The sequence below is a fragment of the Cuculus canorus genome, chromosome 2, assembly GCF_017976375.1.
Source record: "Cuculus canorus isolate bCucCan1 chromosome 2, bCucCan1.pri, whole genome shotgun sequence".
Classification (NCBI taxonomy): domain Eukaryota; kingdom Metazoa; phylum Chordata; class Aves; order Cuculiformes; family Cuculidae; genus Cuculus; species Cuculus canorus.
This window is the reverse complement of record NC_071402.1, coordinates 143,139,935-143,162,673: the sequence shown is the minus strand read 5'-3', so window position 1 is coordinate 143,162,673 and position 22,739 is coordinate 143,139,935. Positions and strand designations below refer to the sequence as shown.

The 22,739-nt window shown below is 40.9% G+C and overlaps 1 protein-coding gene across 11 annotated transcripts in view; it reads left to right on the top strand.

Annotated features, from left to right (window-relative positions):
- ABI1 (abl interactor 1) overlaps positions 1-22,739 on the top strand; it is a 78,950-nt gene that overhangs the window by 8,499 nt on the left and 47,712 nt on the right. For all 11 annotated transcript variants that reach the window (XM_009569297.2, XM_009569304.2, XM_009569309.2 and 8 more), the window contains exon 2: positions 15,344-15,511. In XM_009569297.2, the coding sequence (XP_009567592.1) occupies positions 15,344-15,511 (168 nt within the window). The remainder of the gene's footprint in view (positions 1-15,343; positions 15,512-22,739) is intronic.

Below are 22,739 nucleotides of genomic sequence, written 5' to 3'. Positions count from 1 at the left end.
ACTGACAGCTTACAAGGTGATTTTATTTTTAATAATGTCTAAGATTTCAGATCAAACATGTTCAGTAAGTATTGGGTTTGGCAAGCTGAAAACAGCTCTGAAAATTAAAACTTCTCTTTAGTTGGGCCTATCCTAATCTTCTGCTGTAGTGGAACACTAGATTCATAGAATGGTTTGGGTTGAAACAGACCTAGAAGATCATCCAGTTCCAGCTCCCCTGTCGTGGGCAGGGACACCTTCCACTGGATGAGGTTGCTCAAAGACTCATCCTGCCTCGTCTTGAACACTTCCAGGGATGGGGCATCCACAGATTCTCTGGGCAACCTGTTCCAGTGCCTCGCCACTCTCACAGGAAAAAAATTCTTCTTGATATCTAATCTATATCTGCCCTCTTTCAGCTTAAAACCGTCCCCTGTCATCCTATTCCTGCAGTCTCTGTTAAAGAGCTCCTCCCATCTTTCCTGTAGGCCCCCTTTCAACTACTGGAAGGGTGCTATAAGGTCTCCCTGGAGCCTTCTCTTCTCCAGGCTGAACAACCCCAGCTCTCTCAGGCTGTCCTCACAGAGGAGATCATACAACCCTCTGATCTTCTTTGTGGCCCTCCTTTGAAGGTTGTCTCCTCTTCAGTGAGGTACAGCTTTCTAATGTTCCTTATGTTAAGATAACATATATTTGTCATAATGTCTTCCCTTCCTCTACCTCCCTCCCTCTGCAAAGAGCCCAAAATAATCAACTCTATGTACTCGTTCTACAGCAGAAGTTAAAGAGCAAGTGTGCTGCTCCATGTGTGAGCAGGCTCTGACGCTGTAGTGATGAGCAGTTAAAAGAACTCATTGAGAAAAGACTCTACATAACTTTTCTAATTTTACTGTAATCTCAAGGGCAAATAGAAGTAAGGCATGATACTGTTCCTACCTTGGTTAAGAAATCAGGGAGGCCTCTCAGAACTTGAGCAGAGGAGGCTTTCTAAAACAAATGCTGGTTTGGCATCCTTAGAGTTGAACATAACGTTCTTACTGGGTGGTCTTAAGGATATAAATAGTTCCAAGGAAAAAATGGCTTGTTTACTACTAGAAGCATAACAATTCTTTGATATCCTTGACAAAAAATGGAAGTGTAGACTCCTCTGGCTACTTTCACACGAGATAATGTTTTTTGTAAGCTATGCTTTATCAGGCAAGTGTGGGGTTTTTTGCTGGCTTTTTTTTCCAGCTAATCTTTCATCAGGTGCGTATCTTTACCATAATCCTCTGATCTCCTTGTTGTACTTTGGGGTCAGCAAATCCGCCAACCAGTATTTGTTCTGCAGCAATCATTGTCAGTTGAGCTTCTTATTTGACCTCATTGTACCAGGTGTGCTACAAATTAATACCGGAATTGTGGTCCCCATGCAATAATTCTGTGTTTTCCGGAGCCTAAGATAAGAAAATGGCTGCATAAAACAAACAGACAAGAGGACAAGGTGTCTAGGCAGCTGCATTGCACTACTGCAGTAACATCTAAGTAGCTGTAAAATGCCATGCCACGGCTTGTCCTTTCACATTCATATGCCTAATAGTGCTAGTCACTGTCATGTCACTAAATGTTACTAGTGACAACATTTCTCTCTTTCCAGGTGCTTCTCCAAGCCTGTCATCTTAATGTAAATGCGCTGATTTCTCTCTCATTATTGAAGTCTCCTATGGGCTTGCTGCAGTCCATTTCCTAGACCTGTTGTCTCACTTTTCTCCTGGTGCCAAATACTGTGGTCTTTGCCTTTTGCTGCCATTGATGCAAGAGTGTGCTTATCGCAGCTGCTGCCTCTGAAACAGGCTCACATCCTTGCTCTCCACCTTGTTGACTTTCAGTCTCATTTCATTTCTCCTCTGAAAAGCTCTTCTCCCTTGCCTGTTTCTTTTAATTATTCTCTTTCTATTATTTAACTGCGTATTTTACTGCCTTGCAGCTTAAATTATGCAGCTGTTTTTCATGATGCTTTTCAGACAAACAGCTTCTACTAGCATGGGTTTGAATAATTTGAAACCTGCAGCTACTGAAGACATTTGGATACACTTTTTTGTAGAATATCCTTATTGGCATGAATAAGGCATTGGCTGTGAAGTGGTCTGTAACCACACAGGGAAACCACGATAAGCAGGATATAGAGGAAACAGAAAGCAGCTGGGGAGATGTGATGTGCAATGGGAATGATGTGATTCTGTCTACTAGTAATACTCTTAGGAGGCCCCTCTGATATACTTGGCCAGGCCTTTCCTTGTTCAGGAAGCTGTTCCTTTTGTTACTCTGAGGCCAAGGAGTGTAAAGAGCTTAATAAAACTTCTCTACTAGGAGGCCTTTGGATCTCTTAATAACGAGGGGAAGGTGAATGTGTCGGAGGAGTGGTATTCTGTTAACATAAGCTTGTAGGTATGAATCCGCAAAGCAGAGCTGGGCCTGATACAGGAATTTTATAATATATGGTTATAGCCTCCAGGTTTCCCACTGTGGCAGGTGGTTCGGATGATGCTTCAGTGAAAGTCTGGAGAGTATCAAACTAGCAGATAGAGATATGATGGATCAATGCACTTATGTTGGCAAGATCCTTGGAGACCGGGCTGGAGATTGTTAGCTTTTGATTTGCCGGCTGACTTGCCAGATTTCTAAATCTCTGGGAGGAGCCATTGCTTCTGTGATGCAAACTCCTGGCTTTAGCTTTGTTGGATAAAATGCCTGTGTGGTTTGGAAGTGCTTAGCTCTCTTCAGATACTGTGGATGTCTCCTGCTGCAGCATACTGTATGTTCTCTCAGCGCTGAAATGATCTGGTTGCCGCGTTAGTCCTGAGACTTGTCTGGAGCACTGCATGTCTTAAATGGCAGCAGTTTGTATCTAATTTCTAAGGTGTCCTTAGCTTTGGACCTTTGAGAAAAATTGTTGCCATAGGTTTAATTGAAGCTTGGGCTCATGCAATGGTGCTTACTTTGTAATAAGTCTTTTATCACTGGAGTAGTGGCTGTGTCATTTCTAGATGTGTATTTAATTCCTCTTTGGAGGTCTGTCCTTTAAACCAACAGAGAAGGACAGCAGTCAGTGGAAAGCTTTCTAGCACACGCTTTCTCTTTGGAAACTTAATGTCCATGAAGTACTGTAAAATCTGCTCCTGTCAGTGAATCTTCTCTGCAGTAAATATTGACTGTTCAGAGACTGAGGAAGGTGGTGTAAATGGGAGAGGGGCTTGTTTTCTGGGAATAGAGGCCAAGTATGCAGGGATATGGCACCTGTGGGCCGCTACTCCTTCTGTGGGCGGAGAAGTTGCTGGGTTTGGTCCTGAATGTGGGACGCATGGGGATTTGACTTTGTTCCTTGAACATGGAAAGGCCTTAAGACTTGATAAAAAATAATCTATTTTGAATAACTTTTAGCCCTGCTGGCAGAAAATGGGAATAGTTTGAAGGATGGTTGAAAAGCAACTTGAGGGTCTTAAGCAACTCTAAGGTTCTGTCAGGAGTAAAAGCACAGGAGGAATGGGGGAGAATGTGCAACCCTCCTTCCTGGTGTGCCTCTCTTCAGCCATTCTCTCTTGCTAACTGTGACGTGATAGAAAGACAACATTAAAAGCAAATACTATTACTATTTACTTCCTACCTACAGCAGACAGCTAGAGAGGCAGCTTTAGCTTTTCCCAGGTTGCTGTAAGGGGTTACTGTGGCAGCACTGGGAGCGGAGGAGTATGAACTGAAACAGGTACTTACTGGCTGTATAGCATCCCACGAGGCCTGGGGGAATGAATGTGGGGAATACTGTGAGTCATGCCTGTCAGTCTCATAAAGCAAGAGGCTTTTTAAAATTGGCCTTGGAGGGGAAGAGGTGTTTAATGGAGTAGTTTTGAAGGAGTTATGCAAATAGAGAGCATAAATAAGCAGCAAAAGATATTAATTTAAGCTTCTTGCCTCCTCAGAAAACGACTAAATCCAAACTAGCCACTGCGAAAGCTAATAAAAATGCATCATCATTAAGTATAATGGGTGCAAAAATGTGGCCATTCATGATAATAAGAAAATTCTTTTTTTGTGACTAGGAAAATGAATTTCTGTAGTTGTCAAGCAGAAAAGGTTTTTTTTTCTTTCCAATTTCCTATTAAAAAAATGCCAAGGAGGGAAGCTGAAGAGCAGTTCCTCTTGTAAGAACTGGCTAGGAGGGGCGATGTTAAGAAGACCAGTCTCCAGTTTTGCTTTGGACAGATCTTCAGTGTTTAAGCTAGTTTTGTATAAAAAGTCTCTTTTTTCTACCCCCCCTGTTCGTGCAGGATTTTATTTACATGTAAATGATGTATATTCTTTGGTAAAATTGAGCATGGTTTTAGAGCAAAACTTTTTGCTAGTGATGCAGCCACTTCTTGCTGTTTTAAATTAGAGTTTTGAAGAGAGCTTATGAAATGTAGTTGTTCCAGTGCTGGGCTTGCTTGCATCTCCTAGCATCATAGTAAGAATCTTATCTCTGGTAGCTAAGCCTTGCCAGCAGACTTAAATGGCATATAATTTGTTTCAACTACTTCTGCCTTTCTGGCAGTGCAGAGAGGCCATCCCAAGCTTCGAAGCAGTTGGGTACGCCAGGTACACTCTCCATGGTTGGACATGGCCTCCCTTGGACTCCCTGTGTTTTAACTAGATGGGGGAGGATGCTCAGCTTCCTCTGGGGCGCAGAGATGTGCAGATAGATGCCAGTGCCGGTATGGGTGGATACACAATTGCGGCTGATGTGTCCCTGTTGTGAAAGGACTGTTTCTTTGAACACAGCTCTTCAGTGGCTGTAATAAGGCCACTCATCTGTTAAGCCGATTACAGACAAGATGGTAGCAGGGTGGCCTGGTGGCCCTACTACAAGTGCTGAAATAGAATAGTTCAGGGGTTGTGTTACTGCCACGGGAGGATGGGAAGTGACGTGGATGTGACTGTTCTCGTGCACCTGGTTGCGTGGAAGTGCAAGCACTGCTGTATGACTTGACCTCCTCCATCTGCCTAAAGCTGCCCTCCCCTACATTGCACGTGAAGAGGAAATAGTCTTTAAAATCATGTGAAAGAGCAGCATCAAAACACCAGTGGAACTTCAACATGGATTAGAAAACTTTGTTGTAATTGTATCTGCCAGAGGCATTGTAGCTGTATTTGTAGAAAAAGTTACGCACTTGAACTACTGCTGGGTTAACTAACACCACAACAACTGTTTTGCCAAGACTTGGTTTAAAAGACCAAAACAAAACAAGTCCCTCGCTCCTGAATCTGACACTACTTCCTATTGAATAAGTTGCTTTCTGTCTTCTGTTGCATTCTGTAAGTTAAGTTTTATCTGTTGCTGGATGCAGAGATTACTATATTTATTTACTTTTTTTATCCTCTGTCCTGTTCATAGGTTTTTATGGGAAATAAACTGCTATACTATTATTGACTTGCCATTCCTCCTCCCTCTCCTTCTCTTCTCCATTCCCCTGAGCCATCTCTTTTGTTCTGTTTTCTGTTTGTTTGAAGAGCTAGATTCCTACTTGCTGCAATTGAAATAACCCAGTATTCAAGTGAGCTTCTGTATGTAAAGTTTTGAAATGCTGTTGCTAACCATAAGCTCAAACTTTTAACATGATAAAAAGTAATTTTTCCAAAAAAAACCCTGAATGTACTGTTCTTAGAACCAGTATCAGATAAAAATTGTATGGTCAGGTCCAGGAGAATATAAAAGTCTAAGCAATATTAACAGCTGTTTATGTGATCAGATAGAAACAGAAACTAGGTTGATTTTTCTCCACTTACAAACAAGTTCTTGTAAAAACAATCAGTCCTTGTATTGCAGTCAGTTACTTTATTTCCATATTACCACAGCCTGTGTGCTATGTGAGAGTATACTTTGTACTGGGAAGCAAGCTACTGCAGAACTGTGGGGATTCACTGGTTTCTGGTCTAAGTATGTTGTGACAGTGTTGAGATATGCGCAAGCCCTTGGATCGTTTCCTTCTGGATTGAGTATATTGATCTTCAAGACACTAAATAGTCAACAGTGTAGTGCTACAAAGTATGAGAAGAGAATTTGACCCTGTAGTGGTCATTGTTTTCTTCTTTGTTTTAAGAAACAATGTGGTGTTTGGGAACTGCTTGAACTGTAAAATCTGGGCAGTAAAAGTGTGTTGAAAGTGACTTTCTTAAACATGAGAACTCTTCCTGAATTAGGGACGCTTGCAGTCCAGACATTTGCTGGATGTCAGAAGGCCTGTGTAACTCTTGGCTCTACAATTAAGTGCCTTGAGATTCTTCCTGGAGCCGGACAGGCCTGCTAATGACTTTCCACGTGCTCCTTCTGCACTTCCCTCCCTGCTTTGTTGTCTTGTAACATCTCCATGTGGAGAAACCTGTTGTGGTGCAGAGCGTAGCTTTAGCGTGCTTGGTTTTGGACCAGCCCCTTTGCAGATGCAGACATTCAGTATGTAGCTGTTTTGCAAACAGCATTCTGGGTTACCCTGTTGTGTGGGTTCAGAGCACTGTTGACATATAGCGTGTGACACCAGGACATGCTGAGGTGACACTGTGATTTGATCCTTTATGCTAAATCTTGTTGTCTTAGCCTGGCTGGCTTGGTGCTATCTGGTCTGGTTCCAGGCCTGCCTAGAGGGTAGGGAGGACTAGAGAGGGAGGATCTGGAAAAATAGTCTTGGAAGCTCAACTATAAAAGGTCTTCAAATTTTAGCATGTTGCTTGTCTTCAGAGATAGATGTGTTGTGGTGTTCTGGGCTTGTTCCCCTGGTTTGATTTGTTGAAATGGAGATGAACTGCTGACTGTGTGAGCATGCAGCAGTCCTTGAGAGTAAACTGAAGGAGGTAAATAAAATCCATAGGAGGAACCATTATTATTAATATTATGAAAAGGGACTTCCACACAGTGAGCTGAAGAGCTTTGCCTCAAAACAAGTTACTCTGAGCTGTCTTGATTCAGAGGCTTGCATGGCGTGAAAATCTACCCATTTCAGATTTTTCACTCCAGTTACTGTCATTCCAGTTAGGTTCTTTGTTGCTGCTGCTATATTACAAGGTTATTAAGGTAATTAATAAATACTGAAGTGCCTCCTTCCTATTCCCACAAAAAAAGAGTGAAAAACAAGCCTGTGACTTGCCAGTGAATATGTGCTTGCTGGATGAGCTAAAATTTGTGGGTGGATGCTGGCACTTAAAGTAAACAGAAAGCCATTTTAATTTCAAGCCCCATTACAAACAGAAAACAAGATCAATATTTGAGAGACAGTATATAAGGAAACAAATGGAATGTAAGTTCCCTAATTCCGTATTATCTGCTGTCTGTGTACTGAAATAATCACATGTTCCAAAGCCTTGGGTAGCTTCCTTGGTGTTGAAGAGGGAAGACTGCTATGGAAGTGCCAAGTATTTCTTTTCCTGGCTGACAGTCTGAAGGTGGTATTAGTCTGTGTTTGGAGCTCTGGCTGTTGTCTCTGATGTCAGAGCCTACTTTAATGTAAGCTCTGAAGAAATTTGTGTGTTTGATGTTGTAAGGCAAATCATTGGCACTGTGAGGAAGTTAAAAGCATAATTTTGAAACAACTGTCCATGCAAATACTGTGCAGTGCTTTACAAGAATGGAAGCTGCTGTTTCTGTCTTGGAGCCTGTGTTGTCTAAATCATGTAAAACAGAAAATAAGACTGAGACCACATTTCTTAAGCTTGCCTTGTATGCAGTCTTGCAGGCTTACTGATTCAGTGCACAAGGGTTGTGTGAAAATGACACATGGGCACGTCTGTTTCTGTAATTTTAGTTCAACATGGCATGCTGTTTTGGTTTTCTATGCAGACTACGACAATTGACATTAACTAGGTATTGTGCCAGCATATACGTTTACTATGACATCTCCACTATTGGATTTGGCAGAAGAACTAAAAATTGTGTTTTCAACAATATTTATATAAATGTATCTTGTTTTTTAGTAAGGGGATTGATTTAGTCCAGAGCCAACATGAAGACTGTTTGCTGCATTGGGCAGAAAATGCTGCTAACAGAGCAGCTGGCACCTACCTTCCCAGGCTCCATCTGTCAGTCGGCATGGCTTTATAAATCACGCTTCTATTGGGTAGATTTGTTTCTTGCCATAATGTTCACAGCCTGGATTAACATTGAATTCCTAACTTGATTCTTTTTTTAAAGTTATCTACTGTTTTGTTTTGTTTGTTTGTTTATTAAAACGTGGTCGTGTAGGCTACTTCTGCCCTCCTTTACAGGCCTATTAAATAAGTCTGTCTGTTAGGAAAGCTGTATCTTGTGGACTTGTTTTAGTTTAAGTAAAAAACATATGTGAGGGTAAGGTAGTTATTGGAAGCTTAATCTCAAAGGCATTGTTCTTTGCCGTGTACACACAGGTCAAGAATGGGCTGAAGTCTGATGACAACCTGTCTCTACCTTCCCTAAAAGAGATAATGATTCGGAAAACTGAGGCCCCCCCTTTTTTTTTTTTTTTTTTTTTTTTTTACAGTTAATAACAGAGAGAAAGGCAACTTTCAAGTAAAAGAAGATCTGCAAGGACACAGACAGATTGGCTAAATTTGTCTTGGCCCATAGAAATGCTAATTTGCTCTGGGGGCTATTCAAGACTGGTCAGGAGAATATTATTGATGGAAATGAAGGATTTGCTTCTAGCTGATTGTCTAGCATGTACAGGATTTGGGGAAAGAGACTGTCTGAAACTTCTTGCAAATTATAGGCAGTCCTTGTTACTCTCCTGTGTGTGTGTTAAACTAAAATAATCTGGTATGTGTCTTGACCCTTGAGGTGGAATAGCTGACTAATCCATGATTTTTGTCAAGATAGTGTTTCTAAAAAGAAACAGACTGAAATCTTGCTTGTGGGCTGCAGTGTGGTTATTGCTGTGGTGGTGATCACCTTATCTGGTGCCTTGAATGAACGCCAACTTTATTGTGCAAGATTTTTACCTAGGGAGAAGAGATTTCAAGTTCTACCAGTTCCTCTGCATTTGGTACAGCTGAGTACTGCATATTGTCTTGGAGAAACTCAACAGGCATGGTATTCTTTCATACCAGTGGGCCTTTTTGTTGTGGATGGTGGAAGGAAGCTCAATTGACTTGAATTGTATGTGCTAGCTTGGCTGTGTTTATTAGGTATTTCTACCTCAGTAGGTGGGAAGACTTACTGTTTACTGAACAGACTTGCAAGAATTTCATCATCTTGGTTTTAATTTTAGGGTTACTGCAGCGAGAGAGTTCTTGGGTTTTAGAACTGTTCTGAATGGTTAGGCATCCTTCTGTGTCTCCTCGGTCTTTAAATTCCTTTGTACATCTGGAACAGCCAGTTACTTAGGTGGTTGAGAGCTTTGATACTTCTACTTGACACCACTTCTCACCATGTGTAGGAAGAGGTGTGTTGGGTAGAGTACTCTTCTTGTTTTCACTGTCAGTGAAGGATTGGTGGCCAGTCCTCTGTAGAGAACGCCTTGGACAGGAGGTGGACAACATGTTCAGTGACTGCAATATGTTTTTATTAATAGGTTACAAACTATTGGGTAATTAAATTCTTTGAGCTTTCAACCCTCATACAAATTCAGGAATGGTAAAAAAGTACAACAAAATGAGAGGTTATGGCAAATCACTTCAGTAGAATGCCTGGAAGATTTTTCTACTGCACCTATTGTAGTACTGGTATTTGTGATGCAGAACTTTTAAGATTTGCCTGTGCTCTGGAATGTGTGGGGTTTTGACTTCAGTTTCCCTTCACATGGAGGCTGAGTTCGCTGTGTCCTTTTATCAGCCTGTGCTTGTCCTTAGTCCTTTCCTGTTCCTTGTCCTTATATACAGTGCTTTCTTTTTAAATTCCCCACAGTCAGTAAGCAGGTGGTTCCAGTAACAGAAATACTGCATTGCTTGTTCTGGGACTGATTTTGTAGAAAATTGACAGTAGATGAAGTGTACTGCTGACCCTCTGAGGTCTTATTTGGGATGGTATGGGAGGATGTTTCTTGTCCTAGAATGCTGGCAAAGGTTCAGCCTAAACATCTGATCTAAATCTCCTGAAGGCTTGCTTCACTGTCCAGTGTGGGAATTGAAGTGCTAATCAGTGAGAAACATTCTGTAACTTCGAGGCAGGTAAATACCAGGCTTAGAGTAGCTGTTTGGATATTGGGAAATGCTCAGTGTATCATCTCCTTGAAGTAAATGCTAGCTTTGTGCAATGCAGAGAGATGTGTTTCAGTGAGTGTGTTAGGCATGGGCACAGTAAACCTGTTCAGGAGGCAGCTGACACATCTTATATGTATTCTGTCCTTACATGGATGAAAAACATAGTGCAGGCAACCTCTATCTGTGAATTTTGAAGCCCTGGTTTCCCCTTCCACTCTGGAATGATACACGATATCCCTTAAGGTTGTACCTGTGGTGAGAGGAAACCCTGAATGCTCCCTGCTGAGCACCTGCTAGTAATAACCACAGCCGGTTTAGATTTCCTTGCATGGCTTCCAGGCGGGTAGGTGTTTCCTCAAAGTTCTTCAAAGTATAGAACCTTGTGACACTTGTTGCTGTGATTTGACTTCCTTCTCATTTATAACTGATATTCTGGTGTAATAATCATCGGTAACAGTCAGAAAGTCTACCATGATGCAGTGTGTTTACAGAGCAATCTAATGAGCTTTGTGAACTATGGATAAGTGGGGACCTGTACCCATGGGCTACCTGCTTACATCAGTACTCTATTTACAGTGATCTCTGGATTTATGGTTTTTGATATTCAGTGTAAATTAGACTTTTGGCTCAGTAGGTAGATGTTATCTAGGGTGTATGGCATGTTTGAACTTTTAGAACACATTACTGCAGCTTGGATGTGGAATACTGAGTCTAAGCTGGATATACTTCATGAATAGTTTAGAAATGCCCAAGTCTTTTTGCCATTAGCAGTCAGAAGTAACGAATGAACCTTTATGACAGCATTTTGAGTTATTAAAAACCTTATCAGATCAGTGAAGCAACAACTTCAAACTCGGGTGCATCCAGAAGTCCCATACAATGTTACAAGCTCTTACCTTAGGGAGGTTGAGTGCCCCCGTTTTGTGGGTGGAGAAGCCACTTCTCAGAGGTATGCTCTTCCCACCCTGGAGTGTTCCTGGCTGTTTTCCAGAGAGATTAAGTACTGATAGCTAGGAGTCTCCAAGCCACTGCCTGATGTACATCTTCACCATTCTATAAGGGTATTTTCAACTGACTTGAAAAATGAAGTGCTGACTTTAACTGAAAGTTTTGGCTGGATGTTCCTTGTTTGGGTACTGTTGGTATTGGTTTTTTAGTAAAATTTCATTGCTGAGTTTGTTGGGACCAGGTCTCTGAGATAAAATGGCAAGACCTTAGTGAAAGAAGAAGAACTTTGGAACCTCAGCTGTAGTATCTGTCTTATCAGGAAGTATGCCTTCTGTAAATGTGAAAGATATGTAAATGACAACATGAACAAAAGAGAATACAAATAGGGTGTATCTGACTTTGGTGTAGTTGTGTTCTGTGAATGCTGATATGTGATAGAGATTGCTAAATCAAGGTGGAAACTGATTGTAGTAATTCTAATTTTCTCTTTAAGCAATTAATGAAATATGTGTGTCTTTTCAAAAAAGAGACAAGACAGGTGAAACTAGACAATTGTGTTACTTGTGAAGCAGGCACAAGCATACTGCACTGTTGAATTCATTACATGTGGTCAAGCAGTAGCTGCAAAGGCACATAAGCTGAGTGTAAAGCTGTTGATACAGGTTGATTGCTGAGAGTGGTCAAGCCCTTTAACAGAATGGCAAGAATCTGAACAAGTATTGGGCACTGAATAATTAAGAGCTCTGTTTAGCTTAGCGATTATTGGGCTGCTTCAGGGCAGTGCTCTGTTAGTAGTTTATCCTCAATGGGCTTATGTTCGCCCATATTCAAACAACTGAAGATGAAAAATGCAGAGCAGCACATGCCATGTATTGAGAAAGCAAATTAATTTGTCTCAACTAGGGCAACCAATTTTGTTGTGATCTCATGAGTTGCTTTCTGACCCTTGTCAAAATGAAGCCAGCTCTTCTGGTGGGGCATGCTATCTTACAGGGAGTTTCAAGCACAGTGAATGGGACTGAAGATGGAGGTTGGAGAATGGGTAAAGAGGGTATGGACTGATGTGCCTGCAACAGAAAGCTTGGCTTCTGAAAGTGCTTTGCAGTTTGAGCTGGTGTGATTTTTTGGAAGAAGCTTGTGTGCTGCATGAGTTAGAAGACGGTGGAAATTAGCTGAGCGAAAGGAAGCTGGGAGGACAGATGATTTGAACGCTGCACAGACACTGTTGTGGGATGTTGCTGATGTGGATGGCCGTTTGGACGGGAAGAAAAAAACTGATGAACTATGCGAATCTATCCATCCCTCATCACTTGACCTTGATGTGTCACTGAACTGAAAGACCAGTGAATAAGCTCTTACTTTCTTTTTACTGTGGCAGTTGCTTGCTTGAGTGCAGAATAATTTTTGACTTGACTGTAGTAATTATGTAAACTTTTTAAGGAAGCCTTATGATACAAATTCGGATTTGACGAAGATACACAATAGGCGATGTGGAATGCTGTGCTAGTTTAACTGTCTCTTTATGTGTCTACTTGGACTACAGGAGAGGTTCTAATTTTTAGTATTAAGCCTAGTTATTTGAAAGCAATTTCAAACTGCAGTTTTGCCATAGTAACATGGCTGTTCAGGGTGAACTGGGGATACAGGTGAGAACTTACATTAAGAGGAAAACTTTGAAAGCTTCTGTTCTGGATTTAAAGAATATTCACTTTGCTACTAAAGGACCCTCAAACTTGCATTTATATCAAGGACCACTGGAAACATCAGCATGTTTGAAGCTTTTAATATGAGATTGTAAAATAATAATGAACTAGTAGGAAAACAAGTCAGCTGACAGCCTTTGTTTGGTCATCTTTATATTTAACTGGTGCTCTTGTATCATACTAAAGTCTCTGAAGGAATGTAAACATGTGCATTGTTTTCTGTACTAGTCTTAGTTTTTGCTTAAAGAGAGAGATGAAAGTTGTAGTTGAAGAACCTTGCAAATCCCGGCTCCCTCCTTTTGCTGCCATGTGGCTCTTGGCTTCTCCCTCTCCCCTCCCTGTTTTGCTTGCTATGGCTCGTTTAGCTTATTTCTTGTGGATGCCAGCAGTCCTAATTAAAAAGTGCAAAAGTCAAGTTAGTTGTAATCTAACCTGTTAATTTAGGCAATTTCAATTTGCAGTTTTATCTGCAAAGCTTGAAAGTACGTCTCACCTAATTCCGCTAGGACATGAAGTGCGTTCCGCATCACAACTATGTTCATCTAATCCTGCACCAAACCAGTCATTTGAGCAAATAACTAAACCGGTAGGTATTTAGGCAAATGAGGGCAAGGCATTTGATCAACAAATAATCAGAGAAGACAAGAAACTTTCTATACGCTGAAGTTTTCTCATTTGACAACACTAAGTAATTGGCTTTGTAACCTGTTAGTGTTCAACATAACATGGCTTAGTTAAAACTGCTTAATAAGAAAATGCTTGAGTAGAGGCTAAAAATCTACATTTGTTTATATGAAATCAGAGTCAAGTTGACTGCCACCTTATTGGCTGTGCCTAGCTTAGTAAACCTTTTATTTCAGATACCACTGGAGCTACTACCTGCATTTTTGTCATTGTCCAGAGCAGTAGTAGTTCAAATATATCACCCTTTTTTTTTTTTTTCTTTAGGCTTGGGCTCAGTAAAACATTGTTTTTAAAATCACTGCTAGTGATGATTTGAAGTTAAAAATGGCTCTTTGGAATGCCTATGTGCTTTGGGAAACTTCTTGACCCTTAGTATTTGTTTTACAGATCCTTTATTTCCTCAAATCAAAGTTTGTTTTGAAGCAAAATGACTCTTAAGAATGTCTTCTGACAGCTAGAAATGTCTTTATTGCTTTTAGGTGAAGTGTAGCTTTAAAATGGGAGTTTGTATAACATGGCCTTCGTACATGCAGTAGCTGTTTCACCCTTTGGCAACAGGTTGCATTAAACTGTTCTTGCTGCTTCACATTGTATGAGACATCTGTGTATGAAACCTTTTAAAGGATGACGTTAACCAAGTGTTCTAGTATGCGTCAAAACACTGCTAGGAACATTGATCATGAATATGAACAAATTTCTTGGACTGGGGGGGAATTCACCCTGGCTTAAAAAAATCTTTACAAGGTGGCAAAGCATAGCTGGTGTTGCAGTATTTAGGCCACGCTGCGAGCTTGATGTGTATTAACAGCTTGCCCTCTGGTTTTCTCCTTAAAGCTAGAGAGACGAGAAGCATTGCTTGTTAGTTGTTGTTTTGGTTCATACTTTAGCTTAGGGGCAGATTGAACACTTGTGGATGTTAAATTAAAATATTGAGGTGAAGAAATAAGAGCCAGGATTTAAGATTGAATGAGTGCATGGAAGTTGGAAAAAACGGGATTCAGTTGAATGCGAATGGAATTTCTTTGTTTCCTGACTTTGTGCTTAATATTGTAACTGTTGCATGCAAAGTGTGTTGAGTGTTATTCAAAGAAATCAGCAATAAAAATAGAAGTCTAGCTAGAAGGGGCTATTACTATAAACTTTGCTTTTGGTTGCTGAGACCAACTGACTATTCCAGAAGTAAAAAAAAAAATCCGGAAGAAACTATGCTAGCAGTGAGTCATCTTGTACTGCAAATCCTTCCTTATGCAGTGTACCTTTCCTACAAAGGGAAGAGAAGAGAATAATGGATAGCTGGAGTTTGCAAGCTGGATACAGACAAAGCATGTGGGCTCCGCGGCCAACTCCTGAGCTGTGATACAGGCAGCACTTCAGAGATGGCGGTGTATGTATTTTCCAGGTGGAGGTGGTTTTGGTACACCCCATCCTGCCGGTGAGAAGGCACTTACTTGGGCTGTACAGTTCGTCATGTAAGCCGTGGCTGATCTTGGACAGTAACCTGCTCTGAGTGAAGCTGCATTTCATTGTTCCTGGGGAATTTGAGGGTTTTCTGGAAATGGAAGTTTGGGAATGCTTTGGAAACTTGATGCCAGAAAATCGTGATAGTGTTGGCTTTTCTGACTGAATTGTGTTCTGGCATGTACTGTTATTAAGTTTAAATATTTTTCAAACTCTTTATCTGCTCCTTATTAATTATTTTTTAAAATGTAGATGCAGATCAAGTACTTTGACTGCACAGTCAGATCTTGATTACAGATTCTTCTAAATATAGGTTGTATTTTTTGTTCCTGTCCTTTTGCCCCACCGCCCACCCTTTTCCTGGCCTTAAGCAAACATCTTGTTCTTTTGGTTTACAGGCTCCAGATAAAAGGAAAGCGTTAGAAGAGACCAAAGCCTACACAACTCAGTCTCTAGCCAGTGTTGCTTATCAGATCAATGCACTGGCCAACAATGTATTACAGCTGCTGGACATCCAGGCATCCCAGCTACGGAGGATGGAGTCCTCCATCAACCATATCTCCCAGGTAATCTCTTTTCTTTTGATAGACTGACTGACAACATTGGAGGAGGCCTTATCTTGTCTTTTGTGTTATTGAGCTGTATAGTTTGTTGACTGCTTTGAGTTCTCCAAGTAAAATGATAGGAAATGGTGAGGCTTTTTTAATATTTATGAAAGCCACTTTATGATGGAGATTGTGACTGAAGTAAAACAGTTGCTTTATCAAGAAGACTGGGATTATATTTGGTTTAAAGCAGGAGTTAATAATTAAGATTCCAAGTTCTGAAGCTGCATTTGAGGGAGGAGTAGAGAGAAGGATTCAGTTTCTGAAGGAATTTTAAATTCTCATTGGCCCTCTGATATGACTAACCATGGAAAAAGCAAAAATGTTTGATACTAGCACAAAAGGTGTTAACCCTCTGTACTGTTTGCTGTTTGAGTTGAAGGCACTACTCTGAAAGCTATTGAGTCACCTGATACACAAACTGTTTGCTAAAGACTGTGAACAAATGGTGCTTTGTAGAGCTTTTGAGGAGTGTTTAGCAAGGTCACTTGCTTGTAGTTTCTGGTTAGTCTTTCCTGAAACTAATCCTTGCTTATAAATGAACCTCTGCAGACTAATTCTGTAGAATTAAACTGGATACAGATAATACATGCATACCAGCTCAGGTGTTTGCTTTGAAATATTTCTCTCAAATGCTTCAACTGCATATCTTAAATTGGTTATGTGGTTGCTTTAATAGACTGTTTCTAAATTCTCCGAGGTCTCCAGAGTGTCTTTCCCTGCGCTTGTATTAGTTGTGAATGTTTTCATGCCGCTAAAGCATGAAGATGAACATATTCTCAAAATGGAATTATTCTCCATGAAAGAAGTATTGCCTAGAAACACAGATCTGAGGCATTGCCAGTCATTTACTTTATTCTGGGTTTTATAACATAGAGCAGATATCTGAGATAAGGTACAATTTGATAGTTTTTCTGGTTAAAAAAACTTTTCTTCTTTCTATGGAAGAAAATCCTGTGGCTCTTCTGACCTGCAGGCAGTTTCTCTTCCCCTACCATGTTTCGGTTCTCTATGCACGTTTTCCAGAATAACTCTAGGCGAAGTAGCTGGATAGCTAATCTTGATTAGTAGCCACTGTTTTTCCTAGCTGTGTACCTCCTGGAAAAAGCACTCATGAAATGTTAGCTGTTGGAGTGGTATGTTCTGTTCTTGTTACTGGAACTTCATTTTACAGATGGAAAGCTTATTTGCTTTTATAGGGAAAAAAATAATTCAACTTGGATTTTTTTTTTATTGAGAGCAAGCAGAGAGGCTTCATGTGAGTAATGGCACTATGGTGAGGGAGCAATGCTCTGAGCACATGGAGGTCATGAACAGCTCTAGGAATGGTTTTCACAGGGGCAGCTAGTGCAGAAGCCTGCCTAGTTGTGTCTATATTTTCTGCAATTATAGTTGACTTTCAGCTGTGATGTGTGGATCTGGAGTGACCTGCACATAATTATTTACTGCACCCGATCTACAGAGCTGTGCACATACATCTCAGCGTTTGAGCTAAAACGGCTGATACTGACTTTGAGCTTTGCCAAGCTGACTTGACCTTTCCAAGCTGCTGTGATATGACGGAGCAAACACCTGATTGCTGTTCTGGAGGAGCTGGCGAACTCTTCCCGTATAAGTGATCCTACTCACTCTGTTTAGCAAGGTTTAGGGGAAAAAAGACAGCAAGCCTGTGCTTCGGACCAACGTGAGCATTGAGGCTTTGCTAAAGACTCTAAGGAATATATACCTCTAAACTCCCTACTACAGGCTTTCTGTTGCAGTCACAGTTACATTGCATATTTCTGTTAGTTCCTGTTTGGTGCTTTACTTTGCTTTTATTTGCCTTGAGAGTGGTCATACTTAGAAGGGAAATATAAGGTAGAAGTTGAGCTAATTTTGATCTTCAGTGTAAAAGCAGAGCCAGCCTGAGTGCTGCATTGTCATGGTGTACTATCTGAATTTCCCTTATGGGACACGGGTGTAAAAAGGCAATGAAAGAAGGACTTGAGCCTTATGTTATTCTTGGCAGTCACTGCTGACTTTTGTCCATCCACAGATGCTAGATAGTGGCAGAGCAGCAGTTCTGCCATGGTATAGGTTGCCTGGAGTTGCAGCAACCAAGAAGAAATTTTCTTTTAAGAGGATTGAACAGGAAAAAACAGGTGTTTTGCTTTCTTTGTAGCATATGAGGTGTAAGGTGTCAGGAATAGGGAATATTTTCTTTTGTAGCAATCTTAGGGAAGATGAATGAATGCATAGTTTGGACAGTGAAAGGAGAAGCTAAGGGTCAGTCTGCAATTAGAAACACCAGGAACGACCTTGGACGTTGAAGTTGGGAAGTAATGAAGACCTTAACATTCAGCATATGTTATTTCTTGAGGTGTGCTGCAACTAAATAAACCCAGGATTTTTTCCTACACCCTGATGATGAATTAAGCAAGACACTACGTATTTATGCTCTGAATGCAATTTATGCTTCATTATGTGTATTTCTTATGTGTGTTAAATGAAATTCTAGTTTGCTATTTTAACTCAGGTTGTTCAGTTGTGTCATTTTTGCATGGGTCCCTGAGCCAGTGAGGTAATACTTTAAATAATGAAATTAAAAACCCCTCTCATTTCCCTCCCTTCATTCTGAAAATGAGTGTATTTTAGTAGAGTACTTAAAAATTCAGCTCTTCATAGCTTGAATATTTGACAAGTGAAAACTGTTCCTCTGGAAACTTGTGCCTGTGTTCTTTTGCTCTTTCAACTTGCTGTTTCCTGGCTATTCTTCCCTCTTCCCCTCTTGGAAACAGGAGTTGACTTACACATGTACTTTAAGATAAATTTTTTGCTGCTTCACTTCCACCAGCTTCAAGAGAATGAAGATGGGACAGAGCCAGATCGGTCAGAGGAGAGAGAGGTTGACAGGGACATCCTTGTTTACTGTGTCAAAACTGAAAAATGTAACTGATCAGCACTCACATTTATGTTGGAGCAGCTGCAGTACTGAGTGTAGCAAGTATCTCTTTTTTTTTTTTTCCCCCCCCCCGGACATAAACAATTTTTAAATAGCTCAGTATTTAAAACCATGATAGACTCCTTTTTAAGAAATTATGGTTTGCACCAGGAAACACCACACCCCTTAAAGTTTCAGTGTTAAAATTTCTTCTGCATGTGAAGCTCATCCCCTAATGCAAAATGGGGACATTACAAAAAAATGCATTCTGAAAGTGTCACTCGCTGCAAAAAAAATGCATCTTTTGTCACCATTAAAAGTTGGAAGCTTTTAGAGCTTAAAAATAGTCCAATTCTGAATTAGTTTTAGAAGAATCTTGCCCTCTCGCTATCTGTGTCTAATTCATTGAGTGTTTAATTCGAATGCTTCCTGCTAGCAGAAAGCCAAATGACTTCTCTTTCTACGGTATGGTTGTCCAGCTAAAGTCAGGGGCAATAATGCAAAACAAACCTTATATTTTCTTGTAGGATTTCTGAAACTTTCAGCTGTAGCCTGTATTGAATCACACCTACGTACCTCCCTATCCCCAAATACTCAGGCCTTTTCCATTCGGTGAGCAACAAGTTGGAACTGATGTGGCTTAGGTTTCAGAGGGGCTCTGCTGATGTTCTGAGACTTGAAGGGATGAGGTCCTAAGTAGTAGCAAGTTGAGAACACAGTAACTGTTGTTTGATGCCAGAGAAGAGGAGCACGAGAGCTGTTAGGCTCTCAGTAAGTTTCTGATGTTTGAAGAGTCATAAGGCAGTAGACGTACAGTGGGGACTCTTCATGTTTGAGTTTGAGGGAAATATCTTTCTCTCAGAATGTGTGTGTCTATCCTTTGGATTAATGGCATGCTACACTTGTAGACTGTGGTCTGTGATCACAGTACAGTTCAAATTTTTCTTGGAAAGCCAAGAAATAGAAAGAGTGTAGGTAATGTGACAAATCATTTGCTGATGAATGTGGTTGCTTGTGTCTAGAATCAGGCAATTATGTAAAGTACTTTAATGTGCCTAATGGATGGGAGCAAAAGACCTCTCCAGGTTCTCTTAGTGATGACTGTGCTTCCAGAGGACAGCTGTCCAGGTACTTTTAAGTTGCCTCTTTATAAACAAGAGAATGCTTAAAACTCTTATCTTGTTCTGACATGTCTGGTTCTGACATGAAGGGCTGGACGAAAGGACTGTTTACTGGAGAGAAAATCATCCAGAACTAAACAAATGATTGGTGGCTGCTAACAAGAGGGCCGGTACTGGAGCCCACACAGTTCATAATATTATTTTAAGACTATACAGGGCATAAAGCATGTTCTCAGCAATTCTGGAGATAACTCTAAATTAGTAAAGGTGATACATATGCTGAGTGGCTCAGCTTCAGTGCAGAGGAACCTTGAGAAACTTCAGGATTAAGCCAGCAAAAACCTTGTGGAACTGGATGAGGTGCGGGAACCTGCATCTGAGGTGGAATAACCCTGTGTGCTGGGATGTGACTGTGAGTAACTGTCTTGCTGGAAAGGAGCCGGTGTGCTGGTGGTGGGTGCTGTCTGGAGCACGAGGCAAGGTAAGTCCATCTGGATAAGTGAAAAGAGTGTGGCAGGGCTGCTTTGGGAAGGAGTGTGGCTGGCAGATGAAGGGCAGTGATTATCAGCTGCTCTGCAGTGCTGAGGCTTCAAGTGGAGCACTGTCCCCATTTTTTTTTTTTGTTTCACACTGCCTTGCTCAAGAGTGATTTAGGGAAATTGGAGGAAGTCTAGCGTAGAGGGATGCTGAGATGGTGAGGGGAATGGAACAGGCAGGCTGCAAGGAGAGGCTGAAGGAGTTATGCTTGTTTACTTTGACAAAAATGAAGCAAAGCAATGACATAGTGGTAGCCTACAAATATTTAGCAACTCTGACTGTCATCTTTGCAGTCAGCCTTCCTCTTGGTAGCAACCATGTAACGTTCAACAGTTAGCCACAAGTTGAAGCTCGGCAGGTTAGTACATGGAGTTGGAAAAATCTTTCTTATTTTGGAGGATGGTGCAGCACTGCACAGATTACCCCCTGGTGTGACTCTTCTCAGTGTTACATTGCAGTATCTGGATATATCCTAAAAGCTTTGTATCCTTGCATGTTACGTCATAAGCTGTAGGAACTAAATGATGAGGGGGGAGACAATTGCAGAGTTAGGGGAGAAATTGCTACTCCATGTCTACAAATCCTTGTAAGCTCCACTTCCATACAAAATTTCCTTTCTATACACCCAAAACTATGTGAAGAGACCGAGTGATTCTGTGGGAACTAGAACATTATCTGTATGTATCGATGTACACATTAGAAAGATAATGTCTTCTCTCTGATTCTCTTGGGCTGCCCTTGCTTGTCAGCAGACGCAAATATTCTAAATATGGCAGAGAAACTCAAATCTTTTGTTTAGATTAACCTTGCCTTGGGTGATGTTCCTTCTCCTAATAAAGAGCTGACAGTTATCTCTGTAGCATTTGCTATACATCCTGTTCTTCCTGTACTCTCTGTGATAGAGGCCAAGGGTGCAAGAAGTTGTACTGCGTTTGCTCTAGTTGTTAACTTTGTGCATTTTAGCTTCTACATGATATGTATAAATTGTTCAGCATGTGCAGGGGTTGCTTCATCAGCTGTTCTGTTGAGAAATTCCCTTCATGACCACAAATGAGTACACATAGGATCTGCCTGTAATTCCTGTGCAGTTCAGCAGTCAAAAAACTCAACCAACCCATGGCCAACCAAAAAAAAAAAAAAATCAAAACAAACAAACAAGCCCCCTGATACTTAGTTAAGTACACACCTATGAGAGAGCAACCACAAATGTCAGCCTTCCTGGGGTGGGGAAGGGCAGTTGCTTTGATGGAGAAGACGACACTGAACCAGGAACTTTTGTTTCCTGTCTTTCTTGATTCTGATTTTTTATTTGTGAGTGCAGGAATTGAACCTGTTTTTAGGGAATGGAGGAAGTTGCTGGCTTTAGTAGTTGTTGACTGTAGTGAATTCCTTCATATACTGATTCCCATTCCACAGTCTGGTAGAAGGGCAGTTTGAAGGCATTGTTTTCAATGTCTTTTAGACCATTAAAATCTCCTTTCTGCTGAACGGGTATTTGGCTAAAGGCTCTATACACCTTATTAAATACTAAATTAAGAAGCCTGATGCAGCCTCTTGTTTTCTGAAATCAAAGCCAAAAATCTTGGGATTGTAAACATTACTCTGAAAGGACTTATTGATAATTTTGTGTAACAGAGGAGTCAAGGGTGTTCGTGCAGTCTTTCTTTTTTAATGAAAACCACTCATATCCGTAAGATATACTACAAACGAAATGTGTTATTAACCTGTTGTAAAGTCAAATATTGGACTTCTCAAGGAGTACTTTTTTCCCCCCTTCAGATGCATCTGATTAGATTGTTGTCTGAAATTAATTTTCCTTCTCTTTCAAGTCTCGATAAACTAGCAGTCTTTATATGCTCCTACACTGAACTAGGGTTTTCTTATCTCTGTCAGTGTTTCAGTGACATAAGAGCAAAGCAAAAATGAAATGCAGTGTATGAAGTGATGGCTGTAAGAACATTGTGTCTAATACAGCAGCAGGTAACCACAAGTTGGTCGCGGCATCTGTGCTGTCCAGTGCAGGTATTTGGGGTGTTGGTTTTCATGGTAGCTCGGTAGTGTTACATTTGAGCTGTCTGTATTTGGGGTATAGGAGGAGAGCTGATGAGTCTTGGTTGCACTGCAACACTGAAGCTGCCTCTCCTTGTAATCTGGCATTCAGGCACATGAGTCCATGCTGCTGAGTGCTCATGGGTGGACTTTTTGTGCCATTCAGAAGGGAATTGCTTAGCGCTTTCTGCTGGCTGGTTTTGTTGAGCCCCCTTATAGGTTATATTTATGCAGTGAACATACTTACTAGTTCATGGGAGGTACAGGAATGACAAGTTGGCTGTTCTTCTAAAGCTGGGGCAACTTCTGTTGTTTTATTGTAACTTTGAAAAAGTGTGTATCAAGTGTGGAAATCTATCCAACTGTTAGTCTTACTGAACACTTGTCAAATGGCTGCTGTGCCCTGGTGTGTATCCCTTCCTCAGGATCATCTGGGACAGCATGACCTCTGCATCCACTGGGGCAGAGCCAGAGCACAAAATGAAACATTTTTCTTTACTGTGATGGAAAGAAGTGTGTGTGCAGTAGTATTAATTGATATAATTTGTGGCTGAACACGTAC